The sequence below is a fragment of the Melozone crissalis genome, unplaced genomic scaffold (assembly GCF_028551555.1).
Source record: "Melozone crissalis strain CALT ecotype California unplaced genomic scaffold, PUWL_Pcris_2 ptg000013l_1, whole genome shotgun sequence".
NCBI classification, from domain to species: Eukaryota; Metazoa; Chordata; class Aves; order Passeriformes; family Passerellidae; genus Melozone; species Melozone crissalis.
The window spans coordinates 59,938,907-59,963,657 of NW_026535791.1; the positions used below are offsets into that span (position 1 = coordinate 59,938,907).

Genomic DNA, 24,751 nt, shown 5'->3' on the forward strand with positions numbered 1-24,751 from the left:
GCTCTTTTCTGGAGCCCTCTACAATTATTTCCTTCTAACAGATGAAGCCATCTGGCAACACTCCTTGACAAATTTCAGAACTGTCATGGTGGTTGAATAAATGATTCATAATTCAGAGGGCTTGAGGCAAAGTTATTCTGCCAAGCACTTTGTCCATTCTGGTGTTCTAGCTGTACCCTCTCCAACAGCTTATTAGTTCTGCCAGTTTCTGCTAAGTCAGCTCTCTTTTACACCTATTTACACAGTTGAAAATTAAAGGAAAAACTGGAAGGGCTTAAAAAAAGTCTGAAACTAATATGAACTAAAGATCCTGACACTGACATAAACAAACACATATTCCTATAAATGTAAAACCATATTAACATTAAAATAAATTTTTGACAATTTGTAGGTATTGTAAGTATTTTGTAACCTGGAGATCAGCTGAGTCCTGGACAGCAAAAGACATTTGGTTGGAGCGGATTCTGTTGGTTTGGACAACTGCCAGAGCCAAGGAAGGGGAGACAAATTTAGCAGACGATGTTGATAAGTTTAGTTTTAAGCCAATATAGTCCACCAGCTTTATAATTCTGTTAAGAAAAAGCATACTTAGTATTACCAAGCACATACATCCAAAATTCTCAAGCAAGTTATGATTATGGAGCAATAATCTGAGTATAATGCAAAACGATCACTTATTATGGTGTCAACAAAAATACTCCACCATTTTCCATGGCATTATATTATAGTAGAGCTGGTAACATTGGAATGATAGTCCTTCCATTTTGAATAACCACATAAAAGAACAAGAAATATTCTTCTGAATTGTGATTATGAAAAAGTGAAACTTGCTGAAGCCAATTTTTCAAGACAGTAAATACAACACTCCTGTAATCTATTGCCAAATGACCTACCTGTTAGAAATCCGTGGTGGTAATGGCTGAGAAGCAGTGAGGATAGTGCTCACCTCACCAACCATCCTTTCTACATCTTTTGGCTCTATTTTTCCAGCTGCTAAATCATTTTCTATTTTGGACACGATTTGCTCAGCTGTGGCGATACTAATGGTGGTGTGCACAGAAGTTATATTTGTGGTAGCTGAAAGGGTTTTTCCTGTGACAAATAAACGTTAAACATTGTGTTCAACAAATGATGTAAGCTTGGAGAAGCAGAAAAATTAAACAGTTCTCTTGATTAAAAAATTGTATCACTACTCATAAGGGTTCTCAACAAGTCACGTAATTTCTCCCTGTCAGCTACTTTGCAGACAGTGGTAATTTAAATCTCATGAAAACATAAAGCAAGATTTCAAACTGACAACATGAAATTAATGTTTTATTGATTTCAAAGTTCCTCACATTAGGCCATTAATATATTAAATATATTTAATATATTAAATAACCTATTATTTTGAATTTTTAGCCACTGAACCCCTCAATGTAGAGTAAAATCAAGATAGTGTCAGAAATTTGAAAAGAAGCTTGTGTAGAATTTTCATAAGAAAATACATAGCCCCTAAGAATATTCCCAGTCAATAACAATATTTTAAGGATGATCCAACATTACTGTGCAGTATTTTAAATATTAGGTTAGTTTTAAAAAGAAATCTACCTTGCTCTCTGACTTAATTTTTTCTGTCCAAAAGACATTTGTACTAATGGGAATTGAGCACTGTACCTACCTATGACAGTTACAAACAACAGTGTAGGGTGAGCACTAGGGTGAGCTATCACTCACCATGTCCAAAGGCATCAGAATTTATTTTAAAATACATCAAATGAAAGTTGTCTCAGGGTTTTCACACAGAACAGAATGACAGAATCATTTAGGTTGAAAAAGATCAAGTCCAGCCTTTGACTAAACACCACCTTGTAAACCAGATCACAGACTGAGTGCCATTTCAGTTGTTTCTTGAACATCTCCAGTGATGGTGACTCCACCACATCCCTGGGCAGCCCATTCCAATGCTTAACAACCCTTCCAGAGAAGAAATTCTTCCTGATGTCCAACAACCTCCCTGGCACAGCTTGTGGCCATTGACTCCTATCCTGTCACTGGTTGCCTGGGAGAAGAGGCTGACCCCACACCTGGCTACAATCTCCTTTCAGGGAGTTGTACAATAAGGCCAATCCTGAGACTCCTCCAGGCCCTTTCCCAGCTCCCTTGCCCTTCTCTGGACTCGCTCCAGCACCTCAATGTCCTTCTTGTAGCGAGGGGTCCAGAAATGGACACGAGGTGTGAGGTGTGGCCTCACCAGCGCTGACTACAGAGGACAAACACTGCCCTGGTCCTGCTGGCCACACTATTGCTGATATAGGCCAGGATGCCACTGGCATTCTCGGCCTCCTGGGCACACCTGGCTCATGCTCAGTCACTGTCAGCCAGCACTACCAGGTCCTTTTCCTTGGGGCAGCTTTCAGACACTACTCCCCAAGCCTGGACTCTTCCCCAGGGTTTCTGTGACCCAAGTGCAGGACCCAGAACTTGGCCTTGTTGAACCTTTCATACAGTTGGCCTCAGCCCATCAATCCAGCCTGTCCAGATCCCTCTGTAGAGCCTTCTTACCTTCCAGCAGATCAACACTCCCATCCAAAGTAATTCACAATAATTATAAGGACTACTCTCATATATATAACATTGTTTAATGAAGTTTATAAGCAAATCCAGTCTATGGCATTCAAACAAAAATAATTATTTACTTTTCATATTTACCTGGGTTCCCATGGCCATCAACAGTAGAATGAGGACGAGAAGCTGAGACAGAACGGTTGACAGGACTAGCAGTAGGGGTCAAAGATATTGTGAAAGGAGTAAGGGGTACAATAGGTACTGTACTGACATTTCTGTGAGCTGATATAGGTTGGTTTGAAGCAGGGGGAATTTGTGCAACAGAATCGGTGATTGCCTCAAAGGGGCGATTTAAAATTGCAAGTTTGTGAGGCTTAGAAGAAGAAAGAGAAGGATGTTTAGTGTAACCTACAGAAGGAGAAAGTATTGTAACAGTCTTGTTTAGGTGTGAGGCATCAGATTTAATTGAGAAAGCAGTATTAGTGATAGATTTTGTCGCAGGTATGGGAACAGTGATGGATTTGTTGGAAGTCACGGAAGAAAAAGTTGGCATGGTAGGTTGAGCAAGAGACTCAGAAGAGGAGCGTGTAGTGGTAACACTGGTGGAAGGCATAGAGTTTTCAGAGAGAGGGCTTGTAAGGGGAGATGTGGAAAGAGTTCCAGAAAAATAAATTTCTGTGTATGGTGGGATCAGTGGTCTAAGTGTGGAGCTTTGTTTAGTGGGGGGAATAAAAGAATTAGATTTGAGGAAAGTCTTTTTAGGGAGAGAAGGAGAATGAGGGGAAGGAACCCATATAAAATGAGGTGGCACTTGTATAGTACTGTAAAAGAAAAAAAGGTACAAAAATCCAGGTCAAGTTTAACATTTTTTCTATTTTAAAGAAAACAAGTTATAATAGAGGAATATCTATAAAAATTGTATGGACGTACTAATAATAATGTATATTTTAAAATCAATCAGATTGGATGTTACATGCTCTAATACTTAGAAGGTTCTTACATTCTCTATTGCTGTAGTTGTTAACTAGCAAGTCTATAAACAAATACTACTACTGCCTTTGCTGCCTGCTCTGAGGGTGAGCTGTTGTTGAACACAAAAGCTAGATGCATCACAGAAAAAAATAAAAAAGGGATAAGAAGGGAGTGAAGGGAAAGAGACTGCAAAGAGGAAGGAGCTACACTGGAAAATGCCTGTCAGCTTTTTCTTGTGGAGTCCTTTCTGACTATTACATTGAAGCATGGAAGTTGACTCTAGCCATGTATTAGGAAATTTAGGAAATAAGCAAATCAAATTTTGTATTTATACTTACTACATTCGTAATTCTTCAGCAGTCAAGGAACAGTACTTCAGGGATGAACAGCAGCACTGATCTGAGATGACAAAGAAGCATTATCCTTAAGCATAACAACTGCTAATACCATTAAGTAAAATATTTAACCATGTGTATTATGTCTTTAAACAATAGTACGTACTGCATAATTTATTTTGAAGTTTGTTCTCAAATTAGTTTTGCAAAACAACAGAACTCTTGACCAGTCAGAATATTGCCATACCACCAGATTTTTGTTCAATGCTTGACAAGTTCAGATTTCTCTTTTTTTTTTTAATTTTAAACAAACCAAAATGCAACACAACAGCTTTTGAAACAGAGACAAATGGTATGAGCCAGTACTCCATCCTGTCACAATATCACTAAGAAAGGTTGGCTGCTTAGCAACCCTTTCAATTGAGATTGTCATTTCAGCAAGACATTTATATTCTCATCTTAATTTACACCTAATCCTTTCAAAGTATGGTCTATTAAAGTTGCTGGCAATTTTATACTAGAATGTTTTAAAAAGTTATTTCTATCACATACACCCCCAAAAATCAGAAGGCTCCATTTTTAAGCATTTATATTGCTCAAAACCAAAAATATTTTGATCCAATGGTAACTATCTTGTCTTTTTAGCTACTTCAAGACCATGTCTCTACATAAAATTGTGATGAGACTGTGTTTAAAGCACAACTTACCAAGTTGACTTATTTTTGCCTTTTGTGTTAAACTGCTTATATTCTCTCTCTCAGCCAGCTTCATTATGAAATTGCAATGTGTACTAAAAGAGAAGAAAAAAGCCTAAGACTCAAGAAGCAGAGCTGCCTCATCTTTCTAACAGAAGTAACACCAAATGCTAAATTAAAGCATATTAGTACAAATGCTAAGTGTGAAAGCACATTATTCCTAGGCTCTGTCAGATTTGGGCACATTTTTAATGCACATAAACTCCTATGCCAGGCTGATTAAAAGCACAATAATCAGTTTGTGGCACTTATTGTCCCTTTTCTCTACTGTGTCAATTCTTAAATGGAGTCCTTCCTGATCAATGTTGGTCATTAAAGAATTGATAATTTTGTAAGGATAACAATGTAATCTCTGCTGTTAGTGTAAATATGCCAGTGTTTATGAAAGCTTCACCACCAGAGGAAGCCAGCATTCTCTCTTGACTTTAGAGAGAACTTCAGTGACTCATTCCAGCATGTAACTCCATCTTTACAACTACAGTTCGAGGACTTGAAGCCCTGCCTAAACTAGGGGACTTCCAGGAAATCTTTTATATTCAGAAAATGCAAACATAGAGATGAATTAAATGGTTTCTTTCTAGCTCCTAAGAATTAAAAGATTATTCTAGCAACTGCCAGTATATCACCTGAAGGGGTGACCTGACTACTTTCTATTTTATTTGAGGGTTTTGGACTTTTCTTTCATCCTAATCCAGGAAAATAAAGTCCAGATTCAAGTATTTGGGGAAATCAAGTTTCATTTTGTTTTAGAATACAGCGTTTCCAAGCTGATAATTTTAAAAAATGATCTAATGGTGAGTAGCAATTAAACTGAGATATCATCTACTTTTTAGGGTTTCTAGGATCACCTCTCTGGAGCAGCTCTGCCATTCTGATCATCCATGGTTTGCAGACTCAGAACTGTTTACTTCCTCAGGCTCCCCCTACCCCAAGGATAGTTGGTTCCCCAAGCTGAAGAACAGCAACTTGGATTTACATGCCTCAAGTAAATCCCTCATAAAGACTGCAGTGCATTCACAGGTTCTGGAATCCTGGTGCTCCCAGTTACATGACTCAGGTAATATCAAGGTGCAGAAGAAATATGGCAGGGAAGCCTGAGCTTCAGCAGAAGATTAATGAGAAGCAACACATTCGGGTTAAATGAAATCAGCAAATTCTAAAAGGCTTTTTCAAAATCACTAATGCCAAGACAATAATCAGAAATGAGAATTTCTTTGTTAACCTATACATATTTCTCCAGCCTGCTTCTTGAACTTCTGAACTTCCTAGAGAGTTTGTCTTATTCTTGTGCTAAAGAGCCATGCATATTTCACATATCACAAAACAATATATGAGCTTTTAAATATTTTTTCTTTAAAAATTTAAAAACAAACCTCTGGTTTTCTGCACTGCATTCCATAACAGAGGACTGTAATGACAAATGAAAACAGAAAAAAAAAAAGGTTTATAAGGAGAAATCAGGACTGATGCTTTATCAGAAGTAAGTTGGAAAAAAGTTTTCCAGAGACCAACAGCAATCAATAATCTTACCTCACTTACTGCTTGCAAGGTTTTGTTGAACTCTGAAATGCTTTAAAATAAAATATTACTGTTAGGGAGGATTTTTAGTTATGTTTCTAAAAACAATTACAACAATTTAATTTAAAAAACAATTACAGAGAAAAAAACATTTTTCCAGTTAATCAATGATTTTTTTAAAGTCAGGTCAGCTGTAATACTGTAAAACCTCCACCATTAAACATTTTAAGAGCTGACTTTCATTAGTCACTACACAAACCAAATTTAAACCTCTGTCATCACATTTGAACATCAACCCATTGTAAAGGTTATTTAAAAGAGCAGAAGATAAATCTTAACGTTGCCTTTTGCCAAGCATTACTTGGAATACAATTCTAAATTTATACTCAAAACCACAGAAATAGAATGAGTAAGAAATACAGATTTCTTCTATAAACAAAATTTCTTGGCCAACCACATCTTTTGGTTTTCAGGGTAAGTTTGGGAAATATTCACTCATTCAAACCTCTCCTTAAAAAGACTGGGAAAGAAAAAATGAAACCAAAATAAAACCATAGATATGACTTCAAGAATATTTATTAAAGAACATGCAGCTAGGAAAGTTCTCTTCATCATTTCCTACCAGATAAACTGAATCCTTAAATTATAACAAACATTTGGTGCACCATTTTTTTAAAAGAAACTCCAGTGGTACATAAACTAATTAAGAGTATTCTAACCAGTATGAACTTTATGTTAAAGAGCAAGAACTTAGAACTTGTGAAATTTTTAGTGTGCAGGAATAACACAAAGTCCACTCAACACATGGAAGGTCTCACTTCATCTTTTTCAAATATAATAAAGATTTCAATTCTTATTCAGAATTACTCACCTCAGTTCCTGTGGGGTATGTGCTGGAATTTCAATGAATTTTTTTACTTGATTGTGGGTGGTTATGTTATTAATCTGTTAGGAAAAAAGATCCCACAGCTAAGTACAACCAGTAATTTTTAGCCTTAAAAGAAAATTGTTCATTTCACACATTTTAATAGGCTGAAATTACAAATATAAGAAGCATGTTTTCTCATGTATACACTGCAACAAGTATTTACCACGACATTGTTGTCACAATTTATTGAAGGAATTGTTGATCTAGTATAGATCACACCCCAAAATCTTTGTGAAAGATAGGGGAAGAAGGACAGTAAACTCATCATGTCTTATGCTGGAAAAAGAGGAGTTTGGCTTAGTTTGCAACAAATGCAGCTTACTCCAGACACTGAATGGATTTTCTAACTCTTAAGTGCAACAACGGGGCAAGCTTCATAAATGACATAAATAACAGATGACAGAATACTGGCAGTGAGAAGTCAAGAACTGTAGTGAAAGACATGATAAAACTGAGCTAAACAAGTATGACCTAGAATTAGGGTCTGGGGATACACTGAGGTTTACCTAAGAGCCCTTTCTATAGATGTATTCTTTGTATTCTCATAGGGATTAAGCATTACTGGTTATTTTTACATTTTGTGCAAACAGAAAGGGCCATGAGGAAAAACATCATCTAATATACATGGCATTGACTTCCCCTAAGAAATATTCTTCTAAAAAGCAAGAGTTTCAAGAGATGGAAACCAGCTTTACCAGAAGCTGTAGGTGTAATGTTACCATGCCAGGCCAGTTCCAGTAGGCATTATCACCATTGAAACACAACAGAATGTAGATGTGGCTTTGGCCAGGGGCATATCCCTGCCCAAACCTGATACTCCATGTGCAGCAGCTCTTCTCTGTGCTAACATTGCTGACTGCTCTCATGCTTTCAGGGACTGGCATGTGAAACCTCAGGCTGAGGGCTGACAGGGATGTGTAGGATAAAGATACAAGGTCCTTCGTTTTTCCTCCCCTCAGTTTCCATCTGTATCAACTAAAAATTCTCATCCTCCATAGTATTACCTTGATACTGGATCATCTATATGGTCCTTGCCATGCATGACACTGTCATCTTAAACCTCTCTTGTGTTGTATAAATGGACACACTCATGTCACATAAGCCTATTGCAAAATTAATAACTCAGTAACCACAGGCCAAAAACCAGAATGATCATGCAAAAGCATAATTGAAAAAATACACAAAAAGCCACAGACATATGAAAATCTCAGTATGAATTATTCCAGGATATAATCCAACTTTAATTGTACCCAAATAGTTGCCATCTAGTGACGTTCATCTTCCAAATGCAAGTGCCTAAAGTCATCTCCAGAGGAAGATCTTGTGTGTCTAAACGTAAATTCTTGAGATTACCCAGGGCTTCTCCCTTCCTTCAGTGGCTATGTAGAGAATACAGGTCCTTACTGTAGGAAGGTTACTTAGCTGGAATTTTAAAATTCAGCTGCAAAGCAGCTATTTAAAACAGAGCTGTTCCATTCACTGCAAATAGTATCTTGTACTGCAAACACAGCAAGAATCATGCTACTTATTTAAAGTGTATACAAAGAAATTCACTTCAACCTTCCTTACCATAAAGTTTTAGAAGAAAGAATACTTACTATTTCTACATTTAGTGATGCATTACTTTCTTCACTTGCCCGAAGTTTCACCTTGCCCACATAGAACACTAAAACCAAAAGTAAAAAAGTTAGGAAAATCAATGCTAAAACACACAATGTAAAATTTTTTGAGAATTGCAAAACTTACTGTCTTGTGTTTTGATACAAGGGAAATAAGAACACTTGCACTAGCTTATCTACTTTTGCAATTTTTCTTTCATCTTTTCACCTATTTCAACAAATGTACTAGTCCAACAGCTTCATTATTTTCCATATATTCCTTCCAGGTAATCTTTTCCCAAAACGGAAAAACTGCACTTCATATTACTATAAATAGAACTCCTTAGCTTACTTGTTTCTTGGGGTTTTTTTCACAATTCTTATGTGCAATGGTGTGCTTTTGATGAGAAACCAAAGATCAAGAGTACAAGAGTCTAAACACTTCTTAACCTTTAATATTTTTTGTATTAATATAAAATCTCTCCAAATTTAGAAGGAAATTTATTACAGAACTAGCTTTTACATGGCAACTAAATATGGCTTAATTACTTAGTGTATAAAATAGTTGGATAATATTTTATGTAAAAAAAGGGAAAAGAAAACCACTAACCTGAATAATTACAGGCACGTGTTATGTTGCATACAATGGTTTCTCCTGCTATAGATTTGTTGGGGAAAAAAACCAAACAACTACTGATTAAAAAAGTTAAACCTAAATCAAATATAATCACACAATATAATCCAGTGTACGTATTTACAATCATTCCAGTGTTTGAAATTTATCTTCTGGAAGTATTTGACATATTTTCTAGGCTTCACCTCTCTACAGCACTTACCCTGACATTTTCCAAGACTTAGTATTCAGAAATATGCTGCCTTTGATTAATTAATGTTGAATAATTTTCTGCAACAGTTTGATAGAAGACTTATATGCAAGGGGTCGCCAATTTTTTTAAAAAAATAAATATAAACAGAAACCAGCATGTAATTGATAAGCTCTTTATTTATCATAGAATTCAATCACTAGGCAGTATATTATCTGCTTCTGAGGCCCCTACAATGGCTCCATATGATAGCATGAAGCTAAAACTGTTCTACCTGATGGAATTCAAGCTATGGTGACAGCAACCATGTACACTCTTATCAGGCAGAACATGCCTTCATTTAGTTACAGCAAGCTTTTGGCTGCTCCATATTTTCCATATTTTTAATACAACCTACACTGCTGAGAAATGACACTGATCCTAAATTAGGGTACTGTAAACAGACGGCTCTGTTGTATAACCTCAAAATAAAGCACTGGAAAGATATTTGCATCCAAGACAAAACTCCTACACTTGTTCATTAAAACAACTTCTCTCACTTAAGCAGATGGATTGGTCTCCATTAACAGAAAAAAACCCAAATTCTATTTTTTCTGCTGTTATCATTAGTTAGTACCAAATGAGAAGGGAATTTTTTCACCCTCCCTGTGCTGCAAACATTTGACTGCAAAAGTTTGCTGCTTTTATCACTATCAATAAGTAAGCCACCAGAGGTTACAGACTGCAAGCTGGTGGCAATATTCAAATTGTTAGAAAAAAAAATTCAGACAGCAGTTTAGAATCAAATAAATTTAACGGTTGGACTTGATTATCTTAGAGGTATTTTCCAACCTTAACAATTCTATGATCCTAAATTTGATTTCCCTTTCGTTGGCAGTGAAATAGTTACAAAACTTCTTTACTGCTTTTTTTAAACAATCCTTAAAAAGTAAAGTGCTCATAAATAACTGATAAACAATAATCAAATGTCAATATAAAAAATTGTCAAAATTATTTACTACATAGATAACACCTTATAAAAACCCAAAACAAAATCTGAAAATGCCACAAATTATTGACATCAGCTCCTTTTTCCATACAAAGTACCCATTTGTGTGACCCCCAGTCTTAAGATCTCTGCATGCACAAAAATAGATTACCAGTGTGGAGGATAAAACACTGATCAAAGATCACTAGGGCTTCCAGTCCCCTGAAAGCATCAGATAACACAGCTGCAATATTTCTGCAGGTCGTGTTCACACAGTCAAACTATCCTTGCCATTAAGGCTCCAAGGCAGTTCTTCTTCCACTTGCACTAACTCAGGGCAAACCCACTGTAATGGGGCTACTGAGTTTCTATGTGGATAATTCAAAAATACAATTCAGTCTATTCCTGGACCTACTGGGCCTGCCCTGAGGTCAAATACCATGACTTTTCATGTATTCAGATTGCTTCAATCTCCTAAAGGCATGAAGATTTTTTTTAAGCAAGCATGGTCCCTGAGATTGTGGTTCTTACATTTTTGTGGTAAACTACTGCTCTGACTTACAAAATAACCAAACTCTTCTATATGCAGCCATTTAGACAAACACTGCCTTCAACCAGACATTAATGTGAGGTAAGGCAGAGTGTTAACATGCCAAACCACAATACCAAGTAAAAAGCATACTAAAAACATTTGGGAGCAAAGTTCCTGAATTCACACACACTTAAAATTTGAGACTGAGGTGCACAAAAATGTTATCAGTGGATCAGTGGTGATAGATGAATCCTACCTGGTGTGATGGTGGAGTAGTAATAATCTGTTGTTGTAAGGGCTTCTGTTACCAAAAAAAAAAAGTCAAGAGTTTTCACATTTTAACTTTAAAAAAAACCCATGCAATACATATATACATATCACAAAAACAAATTCTTATTTCTATTTCAGACTCTCTTTCCAGGAAAGGTGTAAACACCTGACATTTTTTAAGAAAATGAAGTTACTTTCAGTGTGGGAAATGCAAAAGCAGCAAGTGGAGAAAGACCCATCCAATTAATGTTTGCATCCCCATCTGAGCCTGTGACTCCTGGCACCCAGTTGGTCAGAGGAGAAAGTGGTGCTTTTAAGGTGATTCCTATTTATCCTATTCTCCATGGGCAGTTCAGCATAGGAGGAATCCTGTTCTAAAAATGTGTTTTTCAATCAACAATGAAGAACAGCAGGACGTCCAGGTGCTATAAAGGCATGGAGGAACTCATAGGGATATGGAAGAAACTACTCCTTGTTTCAAATGGGAAAATCAGGAAAGGAAGGGGTAACAAGTTCTTCTGATTGAGTCTTTTCTGATCCTATCTGACAACTCCTTGCAAGTACATATGTAAGTGTCTTCAAGGAATGATCTGCCCTGTTGGGGTTTTGGTAAGCAATACAATATTTTGAATGAAAAAGAAAGGTTTACAACTCAGTTAAATGCACCTCAGCTGTAATCATGCAGACTTAAAATAGAAATTGCAGATAAATACAAATTTTAAAAACATGAAAGAAAATAATTTGGAATAAACAAATCCTAGTTACTAAAAAAATAACAACAAAAAAGCAACAAACATGAATGCAACTAACACCTGCCTTGAAACCTTACTCTCTTCATGTAAATTCTCACCTGTACTTTGTGTAGTCTCCTCTGAAGACACATCTGAAATAGAGGAATTCAGAACAGTAAAATCTATTAAAAAATAAAACAAGAAAAGCCCAAAAGCCTAAATCCAGCAAAGTCTAAATAAGAGAAACATTAATAATATCTTGTCTGAAGAATTAATAGGATATATGATAAAAGTAACAATAGAGAATTCCAGGGGAAAAAAGAAGCAAAAATTGTACTAAGAAAGTATTCTACTTCAATGAATTTTTGAGAAAAAAGATCAAGTCTGCAAGATTTGAACAGAAACTGAATATTATTTATCTAAATTTCATCTTAAGAACAACTGCAAAGCTTGTTAGGAGTGTTCACATTATTTCAATACTAATAATTGAAATAATGTTCATGTTCATTCAAATAATCTGGGTATCTGAATACAGCCAGCTGGGAATAAAATTTTCCTCAAATAAGTTCCTTTTACTGGTTTCATTCTTTCAGAAGATGCAGATGAATTTCTGCATATCCAACTGCAATAACTGCTTAACCTCAAGTACCTTTTCCTGCATGAACTCACAACATTCATAAGCAGAGATGACTCACTGGGTTTGGCAAACAGTGTCTCCAAAAACCTGGTTTTGTCAATAACCATAGACAAATAAAGTAATGATGCAGAGCTTTTTTCAGCTGCATCAAAAGGACAAAAAAAATCAAATTACGACAATAGATGAAAATTTAAAGGGCTGCGCTTAGTAAGAATATTTTAGGTGTCAGCACAGGAATACAAAGGGGTTAGAAGACCACTTTATATCACTTCAATATGACAACTTAATGATTTTTTTAAATGGACCAGAGGAGATCCACAACAGAAGAAATTTTCTGAGGCAACTAACAAGTAGTCAAAATATGAGCAGAATGAAAACTAAGTGCTGGTTTCACCTGTATTACTTGGCCTAGTGTATACCACACAAATATTGAATGTGATGCAGTTGTTAAAGACAAATCATTCCCAAAGGGAGATTGTATCTGTAAAATAACAAGATTATGTGTGTTTGCATCTGTATTATTTCTTTTATCCAGAGCACTAACTCTATGTCAGTATACATTAAGCAAGAAAGGAACTGGCTTTCACACAGGTTATTTCTGTGTGTCTCATTCTTAATTTTTTAAAATGCTTTCATAGATGATGCTTATCACCTCTGGTTCCAGAAGTTGTTAGAGCCTCTGGTGTGTGTGTAGTGTAATGCACTGCATGAAATGCCACCTGCTAGGGTGAGAGGAGATGTAAAGGAGCTCTCACTGCAGTCTTCCTCCTCTGCCATCTCTGCAAACTCTTCACTGTCTCATTCTACACTCATTACAATGTAGAATGAAACAAGTAATTTAAAATGAAAATATTTTAATTTTGGAACTCTATTTCATTGCAACCTTCCTGCATTTCCTCAGATAAGAGCAGATATCATTTCCCTAACAGGAAATAACAAAAATTGGAAAAATCAGCAAAGTCCTGATTTTCTTACCAAAAATTGTCGTTGCAGCTGATTCTTCAGAATCTGTGAATTTTATATCAGATAAAAAAAAAAAGACCATTATGAAGTTTCAGACACATACATTATCATCCTCAGCAGGCTTTTCTTATATTATCAAAAGTTTACTGCATTCACCAGAAGAGGGCAACACCTGCTCTTTCAGAACAACACTTCCAGGTAGTCAAAAAAGGCAGATGAAACAATCTCCGGTTAAAAAAAAAAAAGTCACAATTTTATGCACTCAGAATTCGATGCAGGACATTTTTAATTTTTTTTGAGAAATACTGGACAGTTTAAATTGTATAATGTTGCAAAACCACAGCTGTATGATGTTAAAGACCCAAGATATGTGCCACACTAGCCTGAAAGCCACAGGCTTATCCTGAGTGTTTTACTAATTCTGGGAATGGGAATCAAACATACACAGCAAGACGGCTCTAGCTGGGTATGAAGAACTATTCTCAGACTTTAAATAATAACAATGAGACTTGCCACTTAAAACTTATCCCATTCATATGGATTCTCTTTTCTATCCTGCAAAAAGCAGTGATAAAAAAAATAAAATAATTAATTTCAAGTTTGAATCTCTGATTTGAACAGGAACCAGCCAACTATTTATATAGCAAACACTAGCTATCAGATTTTTATATTGTTACAGTCAGTATTTTGATCAAAAAGAAATTAGGAAATTTGATATCTTGTTCACATAGCAACTTTAAAGTTGTCCTTTTCAGTCACTGGGTGGTTTTTGATACTGTCAGAGACAAGTCAAGTTACAGGTCACAGTTATCACAGAAATATAATCTAAAGAACAGCTGGATGCAAACAAGAAGCACTATTTAAAAATATATTTAAGGTGTTTCAACATCTCTCAAAGGCCAAAAGTCATCTTATATGTTACTTACAGTACACAAATTTTACTGTTAAGCTTTTCCTACTGCTGCAGAAGACTTAAATCAGAGATACCAGAAGTTCCTGAAGAAAACTAGATTTTTTAAAATTAAAAATAGAAAACAAGAATTTTCTGAAATGCTAAACATTCGTGAATTCATTGCTCCAGCAAAACTATTTTGCTTGCCTTACTGAAAACTGGTAATAGCCTCTTTCCAAAGGATAAATGTGAATACAATTTCTGTAATGAAGGGAGAATCAGAATCATCTCAGTGACTTCATTTTCATTTTCTCTGGAAAATTACTGATGCTATTTTCACCACAAAATTAGCTAAGAAGACACAAGGATGATATGGAATATAATTTGCTAATGTTTGCATATGCTTAACGATTTCCAAGAATTAAAACGTATCAGCAGCAGCAATTGTACTCTACACTTTCTAAAACAGAAGAACAATGGGGCAAAATCCCACAGAACCCCAACATACCTGTCATTCTTCTGCTAGGCAGTGTAGCAGTAGTTTCAACTGCAAAATAAGAAGAATTTTTTAGGAGCAGAAGATTTTGTATGTATTTGTACACATGCATACACAAGCTTTTTAAAACACAACCATTTTAGATGTGGTATTCACCTCACTTCAAAATGGTTTGCAAAACTACTTTGCACCCATTGAGAAATATGTGTCAAGACTTTTTGAAAGCTGGAACTTGAACACTTTTGAGTTCAGTTTTTTCATCAGCTCAACTTTTTATACTTATGGAAGATACAGATTAGGCCATAAGCTTTGCCACTTCCATTGCCAGTGTCTTCAGAAGCCTATTCACCACATTTGCTTGAGTGAAGATGAAGAGGACTAAAAGAGCATCAGCTAAAAATGTAACATGCAACATCATGATGTGCATGCACATCATATATAAACACTTATGTGTCCAAAGCTGCACCACCAAAGAGCATCTACACAGTGAAAGATCAGGCTGCCAGAAAGGAAGCAGCTCAGGTGGATGTGGGCTGGGATGAAAAGGTGAGCTATTTCCAGCTCAATGGGCCCACCAAACATGTCCCCAGGGACACCCAAGGAGAGATGCAACACACAGATGGGTTCTTGATCCATCAACTCTTGTTTGATCCAAGGGGAGGATGTGACAGTTGAAGCCATGACACTCATGAATGTGAAACATGATGTCATCAAGCGAGCCAAGTGACTAAAGCCTCCCTGGAATAAAGGTGGTGGCTGGGCTATAAGTGAGGAGGCCCAGCAGATCAATTAAATCACACCACTGTAGGGAAACTGCCACCAGGGCAAGTGCTATGTGCTTCCTGTGCTGGAGGAAAAGTGGCAGACAGCTCCAAATGTTCCCTGCAGCCTGTCACTGCTCAAAACACCAATCTGGGCCTTGAAAAAGAAGTAGCAACACAGCATCACCTATACTTAAAGTACTGTTACCTATCTGAGCACCCTTAAAAGGTGAGACCCTTTCTGGGCAAGGAGGAAGAAAAGCTCCTCTCAAGTCACTGAACTCAGTGGGACACTAAGCACAGTCAGGATTCAAGCCCAAGGGTAGCAGAAGAAGAGAGAGATTCTCTCCAAATTGCAGGAGTAGGTGGGACAGTCTCTCCACAGGTAATGCCTTGATATCTGGCCAGTCCATCACTGCCCATCACAGTGGTGGGCACTAAACTGTGCCACACAGCCCACATGCAGCTGGCACTCCCCAGATCCTTGGAGTTGTCACTGCTCTCCAGGTTGTTGTAGATGACCTCCACCACTGCTAATGCCCTCAGATACTGACACCTTCCTTCTTCCATCAGTGCTGGTGCACTTGCACCTGCAGTCAACACAACCATCCTCAAACTCTGAATTCAGTCATGCAATCTCTGTGGGACCTCCAGTAACAAATCACTTGGAGATGACACACCGGAAAGTTCCCCGAGGGAACAAATTCCTAGGGAGCAAGGTATGCAGGACAATTTGGGCAGGTGCTAGAGCAGTATTCACCTCTGGTAGCATGGGAGTTTGCACCCAAACAGCCAAGGAATCCTGGTGAGAAGGCAGACCACTTGCAGGAGGGATGTCTTGCTTACACCAAAGACAGGGACTTTTGGCACCGTGCTGGGTCCTGGCATACACATACCAGGCCTGTGTCCCACACTCTGGAAGGGACAATAGGATCTCTGTATGTAAGGAAAAACAAATGGATGCTGCAGCAGAATCAGAGATACAGCCCTAACCATAACAGTCAAGGGGGAGCTATGGAAGTGGAGGATGACCCAGTTAGGGAAGGAGGAAGAAGATCCTCTGGAGGTGATGTAGGAAGACAACTCAGAAGAGGCAGCCTGTTCATAAGAACAGGAGAAGCAAATGACAGAAATCATTAATGAGACAGAAATTAACCAGTCCCTATTGCTGAGCAAGGTGTGAGATGCACAAAGCAGACAGCTGCAGCCAGGTAAGCAGATTGCTGTCTGGCTACCCCAGTGCTGGGATACTGGGACCAATGAGCTGAAGTCAGAGACAACGTGAGAGCTTGACAAGATGAAAAAAGTCAGTTCATTTTTGCTGAATGTCATACAGTGCATGAAGCTAAAAGCAGCAACTTTAAAAAACATGGCAGAATGAATACATGGAAATTGAATTAATTGCACTACAATTTTTTAGGAGTTTCCTATGAAACTTAGTTTTAGTTAATTTACATCCTGGGTAGAAATTTTCTTATGCAGAAGAAAGAGACAGAGAAGCAAAATTCTTAGTAAAATAATACATACTGATTAGGTTAAAGTGTAAATAAAAATTCACACCTTTATACATATCAACCTAGTGAATTTAAACTCCAGTAAAGATAAAAGAAAGTTACATCAAACATCTCTTTTGAGACAACTAGGATTCTGCCTACAGAGAAGTAAAATTACTCTTTTTCACAACTAGAACTGTGTAAACTTGATAGGTCATGAAAATCTAGATATAACCCTAATTTTTATAGTACTTTTTCAGAAAATTAGGACTTCTCACTATACAGTAAGTCCAGATAAAATACATATTCACATATTCCTGTAAGGTAAGTGTTCTAGAGCTCTTATGTACAAGTGCTGTTACTTTAACATTGTAAAGTGATTGCAAATTACAGATTCTATAAAATTATTTTCTTAGCACCTACTGTAGGCTTGGGGAAGACCCCTAACACAACACCAAGACAATACCAAGTTTAATATGCAGAACTGAACCAGTGGTCAGATAAAACTACTCAGTATTGTTCAAATAGTAAATAACTTTTCCAGGTAGAATTGTGTGAATAAAGATAATTGACTGAACTTCTGGTTAGAGAAGGAAGTATCCTTCCACAGGTGGGCAATCTGATTTTCCTACCACAGAAAGTAAATTCTATCTCCAAAAGTACCTGTTATGAGTCCTGTCTTAATCAGTGCAAAAGCCCTTATCTCCAAAAAAAGCTCTGAAAGGAGCTTTTCTCAAAAGGAACCCACCTGAATATGCAGCCTCAGAGCAAACACCACCACACTGCTTCTTCTACCCATTTAAAAAATAAAATCTGTACAAGGAATCTAACTTTAAGATTTCTCAGAAACTCTTGTGGAGTCAGTGGAGACAGTCCTGCTGTATACAAGGTGTCTTTTGCATCTTCCCTATCCCTTCAATCACCTTGTGAATTTTTGAGAATATAAGTAGTACCCTGAGGTAGGTACAAAAATTGTTCATTAACAATTTGGTTTTGCAAGTTAGTAAAATGACAGTGAACTGTAAAAATGCCAAATGCTTTTTTTAATAGCACATCTAGCAGCACAGGGAGTAAAACAAGCTAAACACAAGCCATGAATATGGAGCTGGCAAATGCAGCAACTGATGATGGCCTGCATCATCTGAGAGGCACTTTTTTATGGACACCAGTCTAACCATGACTTCTCTTACAGCACAACAGTCATATGCCTACAGTTGCCAGAAATTATCCATGAGTATGAGACTTGTCAAGGCTTGAGTATGGACTTTTCAAGGTCCAGCTTTAAGTTCATTAACCAAGTCTTTAATCAGAACCACCTTAGCATACAGAAAGGAGGAAGGAGGAAAGACTTATATATAAATTTATTTGTTAACCTTCCTCCTTTGTTAAGAACAAGAAAAAAAAAAGTGAATAGATTTATTTAGAGAAGGATTAGAGTTCAATCCAAAATATCCCTAAAATTGGCATGTAAAAATGAAAGTAAAGTAACTCAAGATGTGTTAGTTACAAGCTAACAGAAAAGTTATTGCCCTTAGGTTGTTTACTATTGATAAGAGCATGAAAATCCTTATATATATGAAACTTCCATTTATTTGCTTTATGGATTTTATTTGCAACACTGTTAGTTTAGGATCACCAAATCAATATAACTAACATATCCTGTTCCAAAACAAAGGATTACACATTGTAATAATACTTAGCTACCTTTTCCCTAATAGAAAACACTCCTAAAGATTCAGACACTAGTTAAATAGACAGTGTTACTCCTTGCTTTTGTTGCAAGGTAGATAGAATAGGCCCCTACAAGGCATGTTTGGTTTCTTTTTGAGGGAAAAGGCAACTTGATTAAATGAGATAAGCACTGATTCTGTTACTAACACGCATCATTAGAAACAAAAGCATCAAGTCCTTTACTGTCTCCATATCACTTTGTACTGTTCTGACACAAATAGCAAGCCAAGCCACGACCTGGGAATCCCATCTGTGTTCCACAGGTATGAAACTGGTTTAGCAGCTCTCACCACAGCTGCAAAAATTGTGGCAACCTTCATTTCCCAGTGACTTCATCTGACAACGGGAAGCAGTGTAACTTCAGCAGCTCCAGACTGGCAGGAGACCAAACCTACAAGCAGTACTTAAGGTTAGGTGTGCAAGCTGATGTAGCTCTGAGAGAGACCAGTACCTGGCCCTGTCTGAAAAAATAGCCTTGTGCTTACAGCATTCCTATGCATGACAGCTTTTAGTTCTCAGGCTACTGGATCTTTTAGGATGGAATGGTCTCCACATGTCCTGCTGAAGCTGTTTCACCAAGCAAAGCAGAATTCATTGAAAAATGAATTCAGTGAAAGGGAAAGAAAGGCAGAAGGAGGCTTTGTAACACAGTGATCAAGATGGGACAGATGGTTCTGGTGCCTACAGCAAAAGCACTGTGACTCAAAGTGTATCATTTGTTCAGTAGCTCAGGCACAGGACACAGCCCTTAAAGCATGAAAGGTGTACAGTGTAATATCTCCAAGTGTGATAATTAAAAAAGGTCCTTTTCTTCAATCTACCTTCAATCTAACTTATGAGCAGTATACCCTTTCTTAAATTTTTTGGAATTGCAACACCATTTCTGATTCACCTGTCTTTGGGCACCCCAGTCTGTGAGAAGCAGTTCAGTTTTTCCAGGGTGGAGAAGTGAGAAGCAGCTGGAACCTGGCTGCTGATAACAATTTGGTGCAAGAACGACAGTACTGGCAGCAGTTTCCTGTCCGCCTGTCTCAGGAGAACGGTGCTGCTGCTGACTAATGCTGTTTCACCTAACACTTCATTATCTCCTTTAAATCTTTGCAGAAAGCATCCTTCGAGCAAGCCTGAGACTGGGCAAGCAACTACTGGGCTTTCTTTGGAGGAGAAAGGGTCTGAAATTTAGTGAACTGGAGTCTCCCCCTGCCCAGCCTGTGCCACCGGTGAGGAGGGGCAGAGTGAAGGCTGTGCCAGCTGGCCTCTGCCTCAGGAAACATGGGAGAGAATGCAGGGGCAGCTCCAGACTCCAAACAGACACTGAACACTGAACAAGGAGCAGCAACAGCCCTGCCAATCCACAGTGGCACAACAGCGTTCCTGGCAGAGAAACATACATTCCTGGACTTATACGTGTAGGGCCTAGAGGAGAGTGACTAAAATTTTACTTATATTAATTGAAAAGCATGCAAAAAATGAAAACAGTTTGTATTAGTACCCTGGCCTCTTTGTTCAAAGTACAGGTAGTCTTGACTATGATCACCTCTCACAAACAGATAACAGCAAATGGAAGAATCCCAAGGGACACCTTGGTGGCTATGCAATTTGGTCTCCTGAAGCCACAGTACTTGGCTGTCACCACAGAATGACATGAGACAACCATGACTGTATATTGCTGCTAGGATCAGTTTTGACTTACACATAAAAATAAAAGGAAATTTATAAATATCAGATTTTCTAAATAAGAAATTACAGCACACTTACAGTGCTGAAAGTTTTTTCACCAAAAATTCAACTGAGTCAGTCAGCAGAATTGATTAGCATGAAGAATTCCCACCAGAAAGGCCAAAGTAAATCTTTTAGTTCCAAACAGATATCTAGTATCACTTTCTGGGTAATGTAGTTACAAGCATTCAAGACTTAAAATGTCAGTTCCACATTGCAATTTCTAAGTCTATACAGACCCTCTGCTAGACATTTTTACAGGCACCAGTTAACCTGTTTTTACAGCAGTTACCAGGACTGTGCAGCAGCCACTGCACTGTTTGCATTCAGAGAAATGAAGATGCCCAGCACTAATGCATTTTACAAGACTTGCTCATGAACAAAACTGAGTAGCTTAAACAGAAAAATTTCAAAAGGATGCTGTTCTAAAACCCAATTATTTGCAAAAACAGGCGCTGAAAATATGACATTCAATTCCCCTATTCAAATTAAATCCATATTTTCCATGAAGAGATTGGGTCCCTTTAACATTTGACAAGTCTTTCAGCTGAATAAATGTTCTGCCAAATGAACCATTCTGTCACACAAAACATTAATAACAATAACACATAAAAATCCTCTACAAGTTTACAGTTGTTAGTTAGCTGGACACCGGAAACATTAGCCTATCTTGACTTTCTATGTAAGGTAGATTTTGAGGCACATCAGATATAAGTTCATAGGATAAAACTTAAGTGCAATCTTAGTTTTATGTTTTGGTGTCCCTCATGACACCTTGTATCTGTTCTGGCCCCCTGAGGTGGCGCCATGGAAGAAAGGACGAATTATCACTGGCCACTAGACAGAAACAAATGCCAGAACTTGTTCACATCAGGCTCAGTCACTTGGGCCAGTTCATTTTAGTATCCTTAATAGAAAATTTAGACTCAGTATTTTTAACTCAGCTTTGATGTTTCACTGCTTGTAAGAAATTAGGTTATAAATAAAACTTTTATCTGTTTGTGGAAAGCAGTACATTAGATACTGAGGTGAATCAATTTACCACTTCTCTGGAAGGCTGATTTCCAAAAAATCACTTTGTTTGGTATCACAAGAGAAGGAGGGAATGAGAGCAAAGAAAGGGAAGGTCAAACATGCATTATGTTAATATGTACAAAGAAAAGTGGCACATGACTCATCAAAAAGGCACTCCAGAGTTAGGTATTTTTTCCCATCACATTTCCTTCAAGAGCTTCTAGGTTTCCTTCAAGGTTTCTTTAATATTCTGTCCCTACAGTTCTAGGGGGGAAAAATGGCATTGGGGTAAATAATTTGCTTTTTCATCTTCTGCTTTCGTGATCCACTCAGTAAATGTGATAATACAGCCCAAGGTTTGGTAGCCAACAGACTGGGATGCAGACTGGATGAGTGGATGAGGGACAGCTGCATTTCCACTTCTTCCCTAAGGGTGTAGTCCTGACACTCCACCCTCCCTTCCAGGAAAGGTGATCCTGTCATCAAATGGGCACACAGTTGGGAAATCTTTAAATGGGATTACATGAGCCTAACACCTACCTTCCACTCTCCACATCTGCAAACTAGAACAAAAGCCCAAACTGAAGTTTTTCTCTTCCTTAAGAATGCAGAAGCAAAATAGTCACAGTGGGCAGGGCACTGGTCAGTTCCCATTTCTGCCATCAGCATTAAATTGCTCTGTACCCAGAAGTGTGGAAACCCCCTCCAGCAACACCAGTAGCAGGCTCAGCAATATTGAAAGTCAAAAAAGTATGTGAAAAAGAGAAGGCAACATCTTAATCTTGAAGTTTGGACAGTTTAGAGAAATCAAAAATGCCACAATATACCCACTGAATTTCAATTAGGATAAAAAGCAACCAAAAGCAACAGGCTAAAAGTTACAGCACCAATATCACAAATGAGACAGCAGTGATACTATTTACAGTTATGTCCCAGGTAATCTATTTTATTTACTCATTGAAATTTGGTAAAGATAGCCCATCATACCTGTGCTCCTTGCATAAATGCATAGCGTAACAGTTTGGATATTTGTATTTGGACTAAGAAAGTTACTGTTTAATGTATAACTGAAATGATTAATGTTTAAACAGTGCATTTCACTGTGAAGTTATTATTAAAGGCAACTTAAAAATACCATATGTAAAAATGACAACAGAAGAGCTGGTACTCATAGGTGATTAGAGTTTATTTTCAAGGATTTAGCACTTTAAACTCATTTATTTTCTTGTGTGTTTGTTCTCTTAAATTACCCCAAACTTTAGATTACTTAGTAGACTTTTTTCTTGGATTATACAGAGTGATATCATTCATACTGTCCACATTAAAGTATGTAGCTACAGAGGAATCATTCATCAGGGAACAATATGAAATTTTCCAAGGTTAGAATATGGAATAGTAAGCACATCTTTCTTCACTTAGGCATTTTTAAATACCAGGAGGTGATCTGTAAAGTGAGAGACATTCAACCTGCACTCTTCTCTCTATATCACAGCTGTTATGCTACTTCTGACTCTTAGCAAGAGGGGAATTATCAAAGGAACATGAAGAATGAATGTGGAAGGCCAGTGACACACCAAGTGCACGACCTCCTTCCCTCTCTGGCCCTGCCTGCAGCGCTTCCACCTGCTCAGCGTGCAGCGCCCACACCAAGCAGAGAGCCAGAAGGATCTGTCACTGGAAGGAGCCAGAATCTCAACTTGAATTCAGATATAAAAGTTCACTATTGAGAACCGTTAGTCCAAAAAATGTGATCAGCCTCATCACAAAGTGGGAAGCAGTCAGATTTGTCCTTTCTTGCAAATCTTCAGATGCATAAAATATGTAGCTACTGCAAAGGTAATCCCAGCCACTTCTGGGCAGTCAGCTACTCGGTTAAAGTTAAGCATACTTTTAAATGCTAAGCATGTGTGTGAATCTTACCACAATCAGGATTTTGATCCTTATTAGACCTCAAGTGGTTAAAAAAAATTAATAAATTTTTGGTACTATGAAAAATTTCACACAAATAAATTATAAAATCTAAAGTAAAAGAATCAGAAGAGTCAACAAAAACAAAGACAGGAAATTGATGCTAAGTAAATCGAGACTTATTAATGGAATGGGTCACTGCTGATGTGACACCAATTAGACAATGGCTTACACTGCACAAAGGCTTTGAGTGGTTAAGCAAAAGAGAAATCACGGAAATTATGGCAGCCTTTGACAGAACATTTTACAAATAATTGTTTTATGTACGCACAAAATGCCAACCAGGTCACAAAAAGAATTTGTGAAACTTGTCCTGCGGCACAATTATGACTGTAATGCACCACTTCCTTTTGACCTTTTGTGCCTACGGAGGACTTTCCTAAACTTTAGCCCTTTGCCGCTTACGTTCCTTGCAGATGTAAAATTAGATCCTTCTGCAGACTTACTACTCCAAGCCCTTCTGATTTAACACAAAACAGAGAAGTTTCTCAAATCAATTAATTTTTACACAGGTGTTGGGAGGAACTTACTGAAAGAAATCAGATTGTAAGAGTAGTAGCAGCATCAATTAAAATCAGCTGACAGACTATTAGACATTTCTACTGTAAAAGCTTTGTTATCTATTGACTGGTATTTGCTGAATATATGTTTTCCACAGGATGACTTGGGGGGGTAATCAGCTAAAATGCATCTAATATTGAAGGGAGGCAAATAAACTGTAAAAAAATTCCAGCAAGCATCTCTCTGAAAAGCTGTTAATGTCCCAAGTTATCCAGAGAAGTTAACTTACATCTGGCAGTAGAGATGATCTCTGTACTGAAATAAACTCCTGTCAGCATAGTTATTGAATCTGGCTAAGCAGCAAAGCTTTGGAAACCATGTATCTTACACAATCACTAGGAGAGCTCTTGCAGGTAGACAAAGGATTCAACAAACCACTAAATCATGAATTCTAAAATCATTAATCAGGGATGGAGATGGGCACTGCCTGATCAAGCTGCCCTGTGATGGTCAAGGATGCTCAATATTCAGGGCAGAAATTGCTGGAAGAGTAAGCAAGGAGTTTGTCCCTCTGTGCATCAGTAAAAGACAATCAGAAG

At 37.5% G+C, this 24,751-nt stretch overlaps 1 protein-coding gene across 1 annotated transcript in view; it reads right to left on the bottom strand.

Moving 5' to 3' along the window:
- Positions 1-24,751, bottom strand: part of ADGRG2 (adhesion G protein-coupled receptor G2) — a 45,816-nt gene that overhangs the window by 12,442 nt on the left and 8,623 nt on the right. The window contains exons 3-16 of the mRNA XM_054271726.1: positions 14,978-15,016; positions 13,590-13,622; positions 12,097-12,129; positions 11,233-11,277; positions 9,264-9,311; positions 8,654-8,721; positions 6,999-7,072; positions 6,140-6,179; positions 5,983-6,017; positions 4,562-4,644; positions 3,858-3,918; positions 2,692-3,368; positions 894-1,092; positions 413-569 (exon numbers count right to left, since the gene is read on the bottom strand). Coding sequence (XP_054127701.1) covers positions 413-569; positions 894-1,092; positions 2,692-3,368; positions 3,858-3,918; positions 4,562-4,644; positions 5,983-6,017; positions 6,140-6,179; positions 6,999-7,072; positions 8,654-8,721; positions 9,264-9,311; positions 11,233-11,277; positions 12,097-12,129; positions 13,590-13,622; positions 14,978-15,016 — 1,592 coding nt within the window. The remainder of the gene's footprint in view (positions 1-412; positions 570-893; positions 1,093-2,691; positions 3,369-3,857; positions 3,919-4,561; positions 4,645-5,982; positions 6,018-6,139; positions 6,180-6,998; positions 7,073-8,653; positions 8,722-9,263; positions 9,312-11,232; positions 11,278-12,096; positions 12,130-13,589; positions 13,623-14,977; positions 15,017-24,751) is intronic.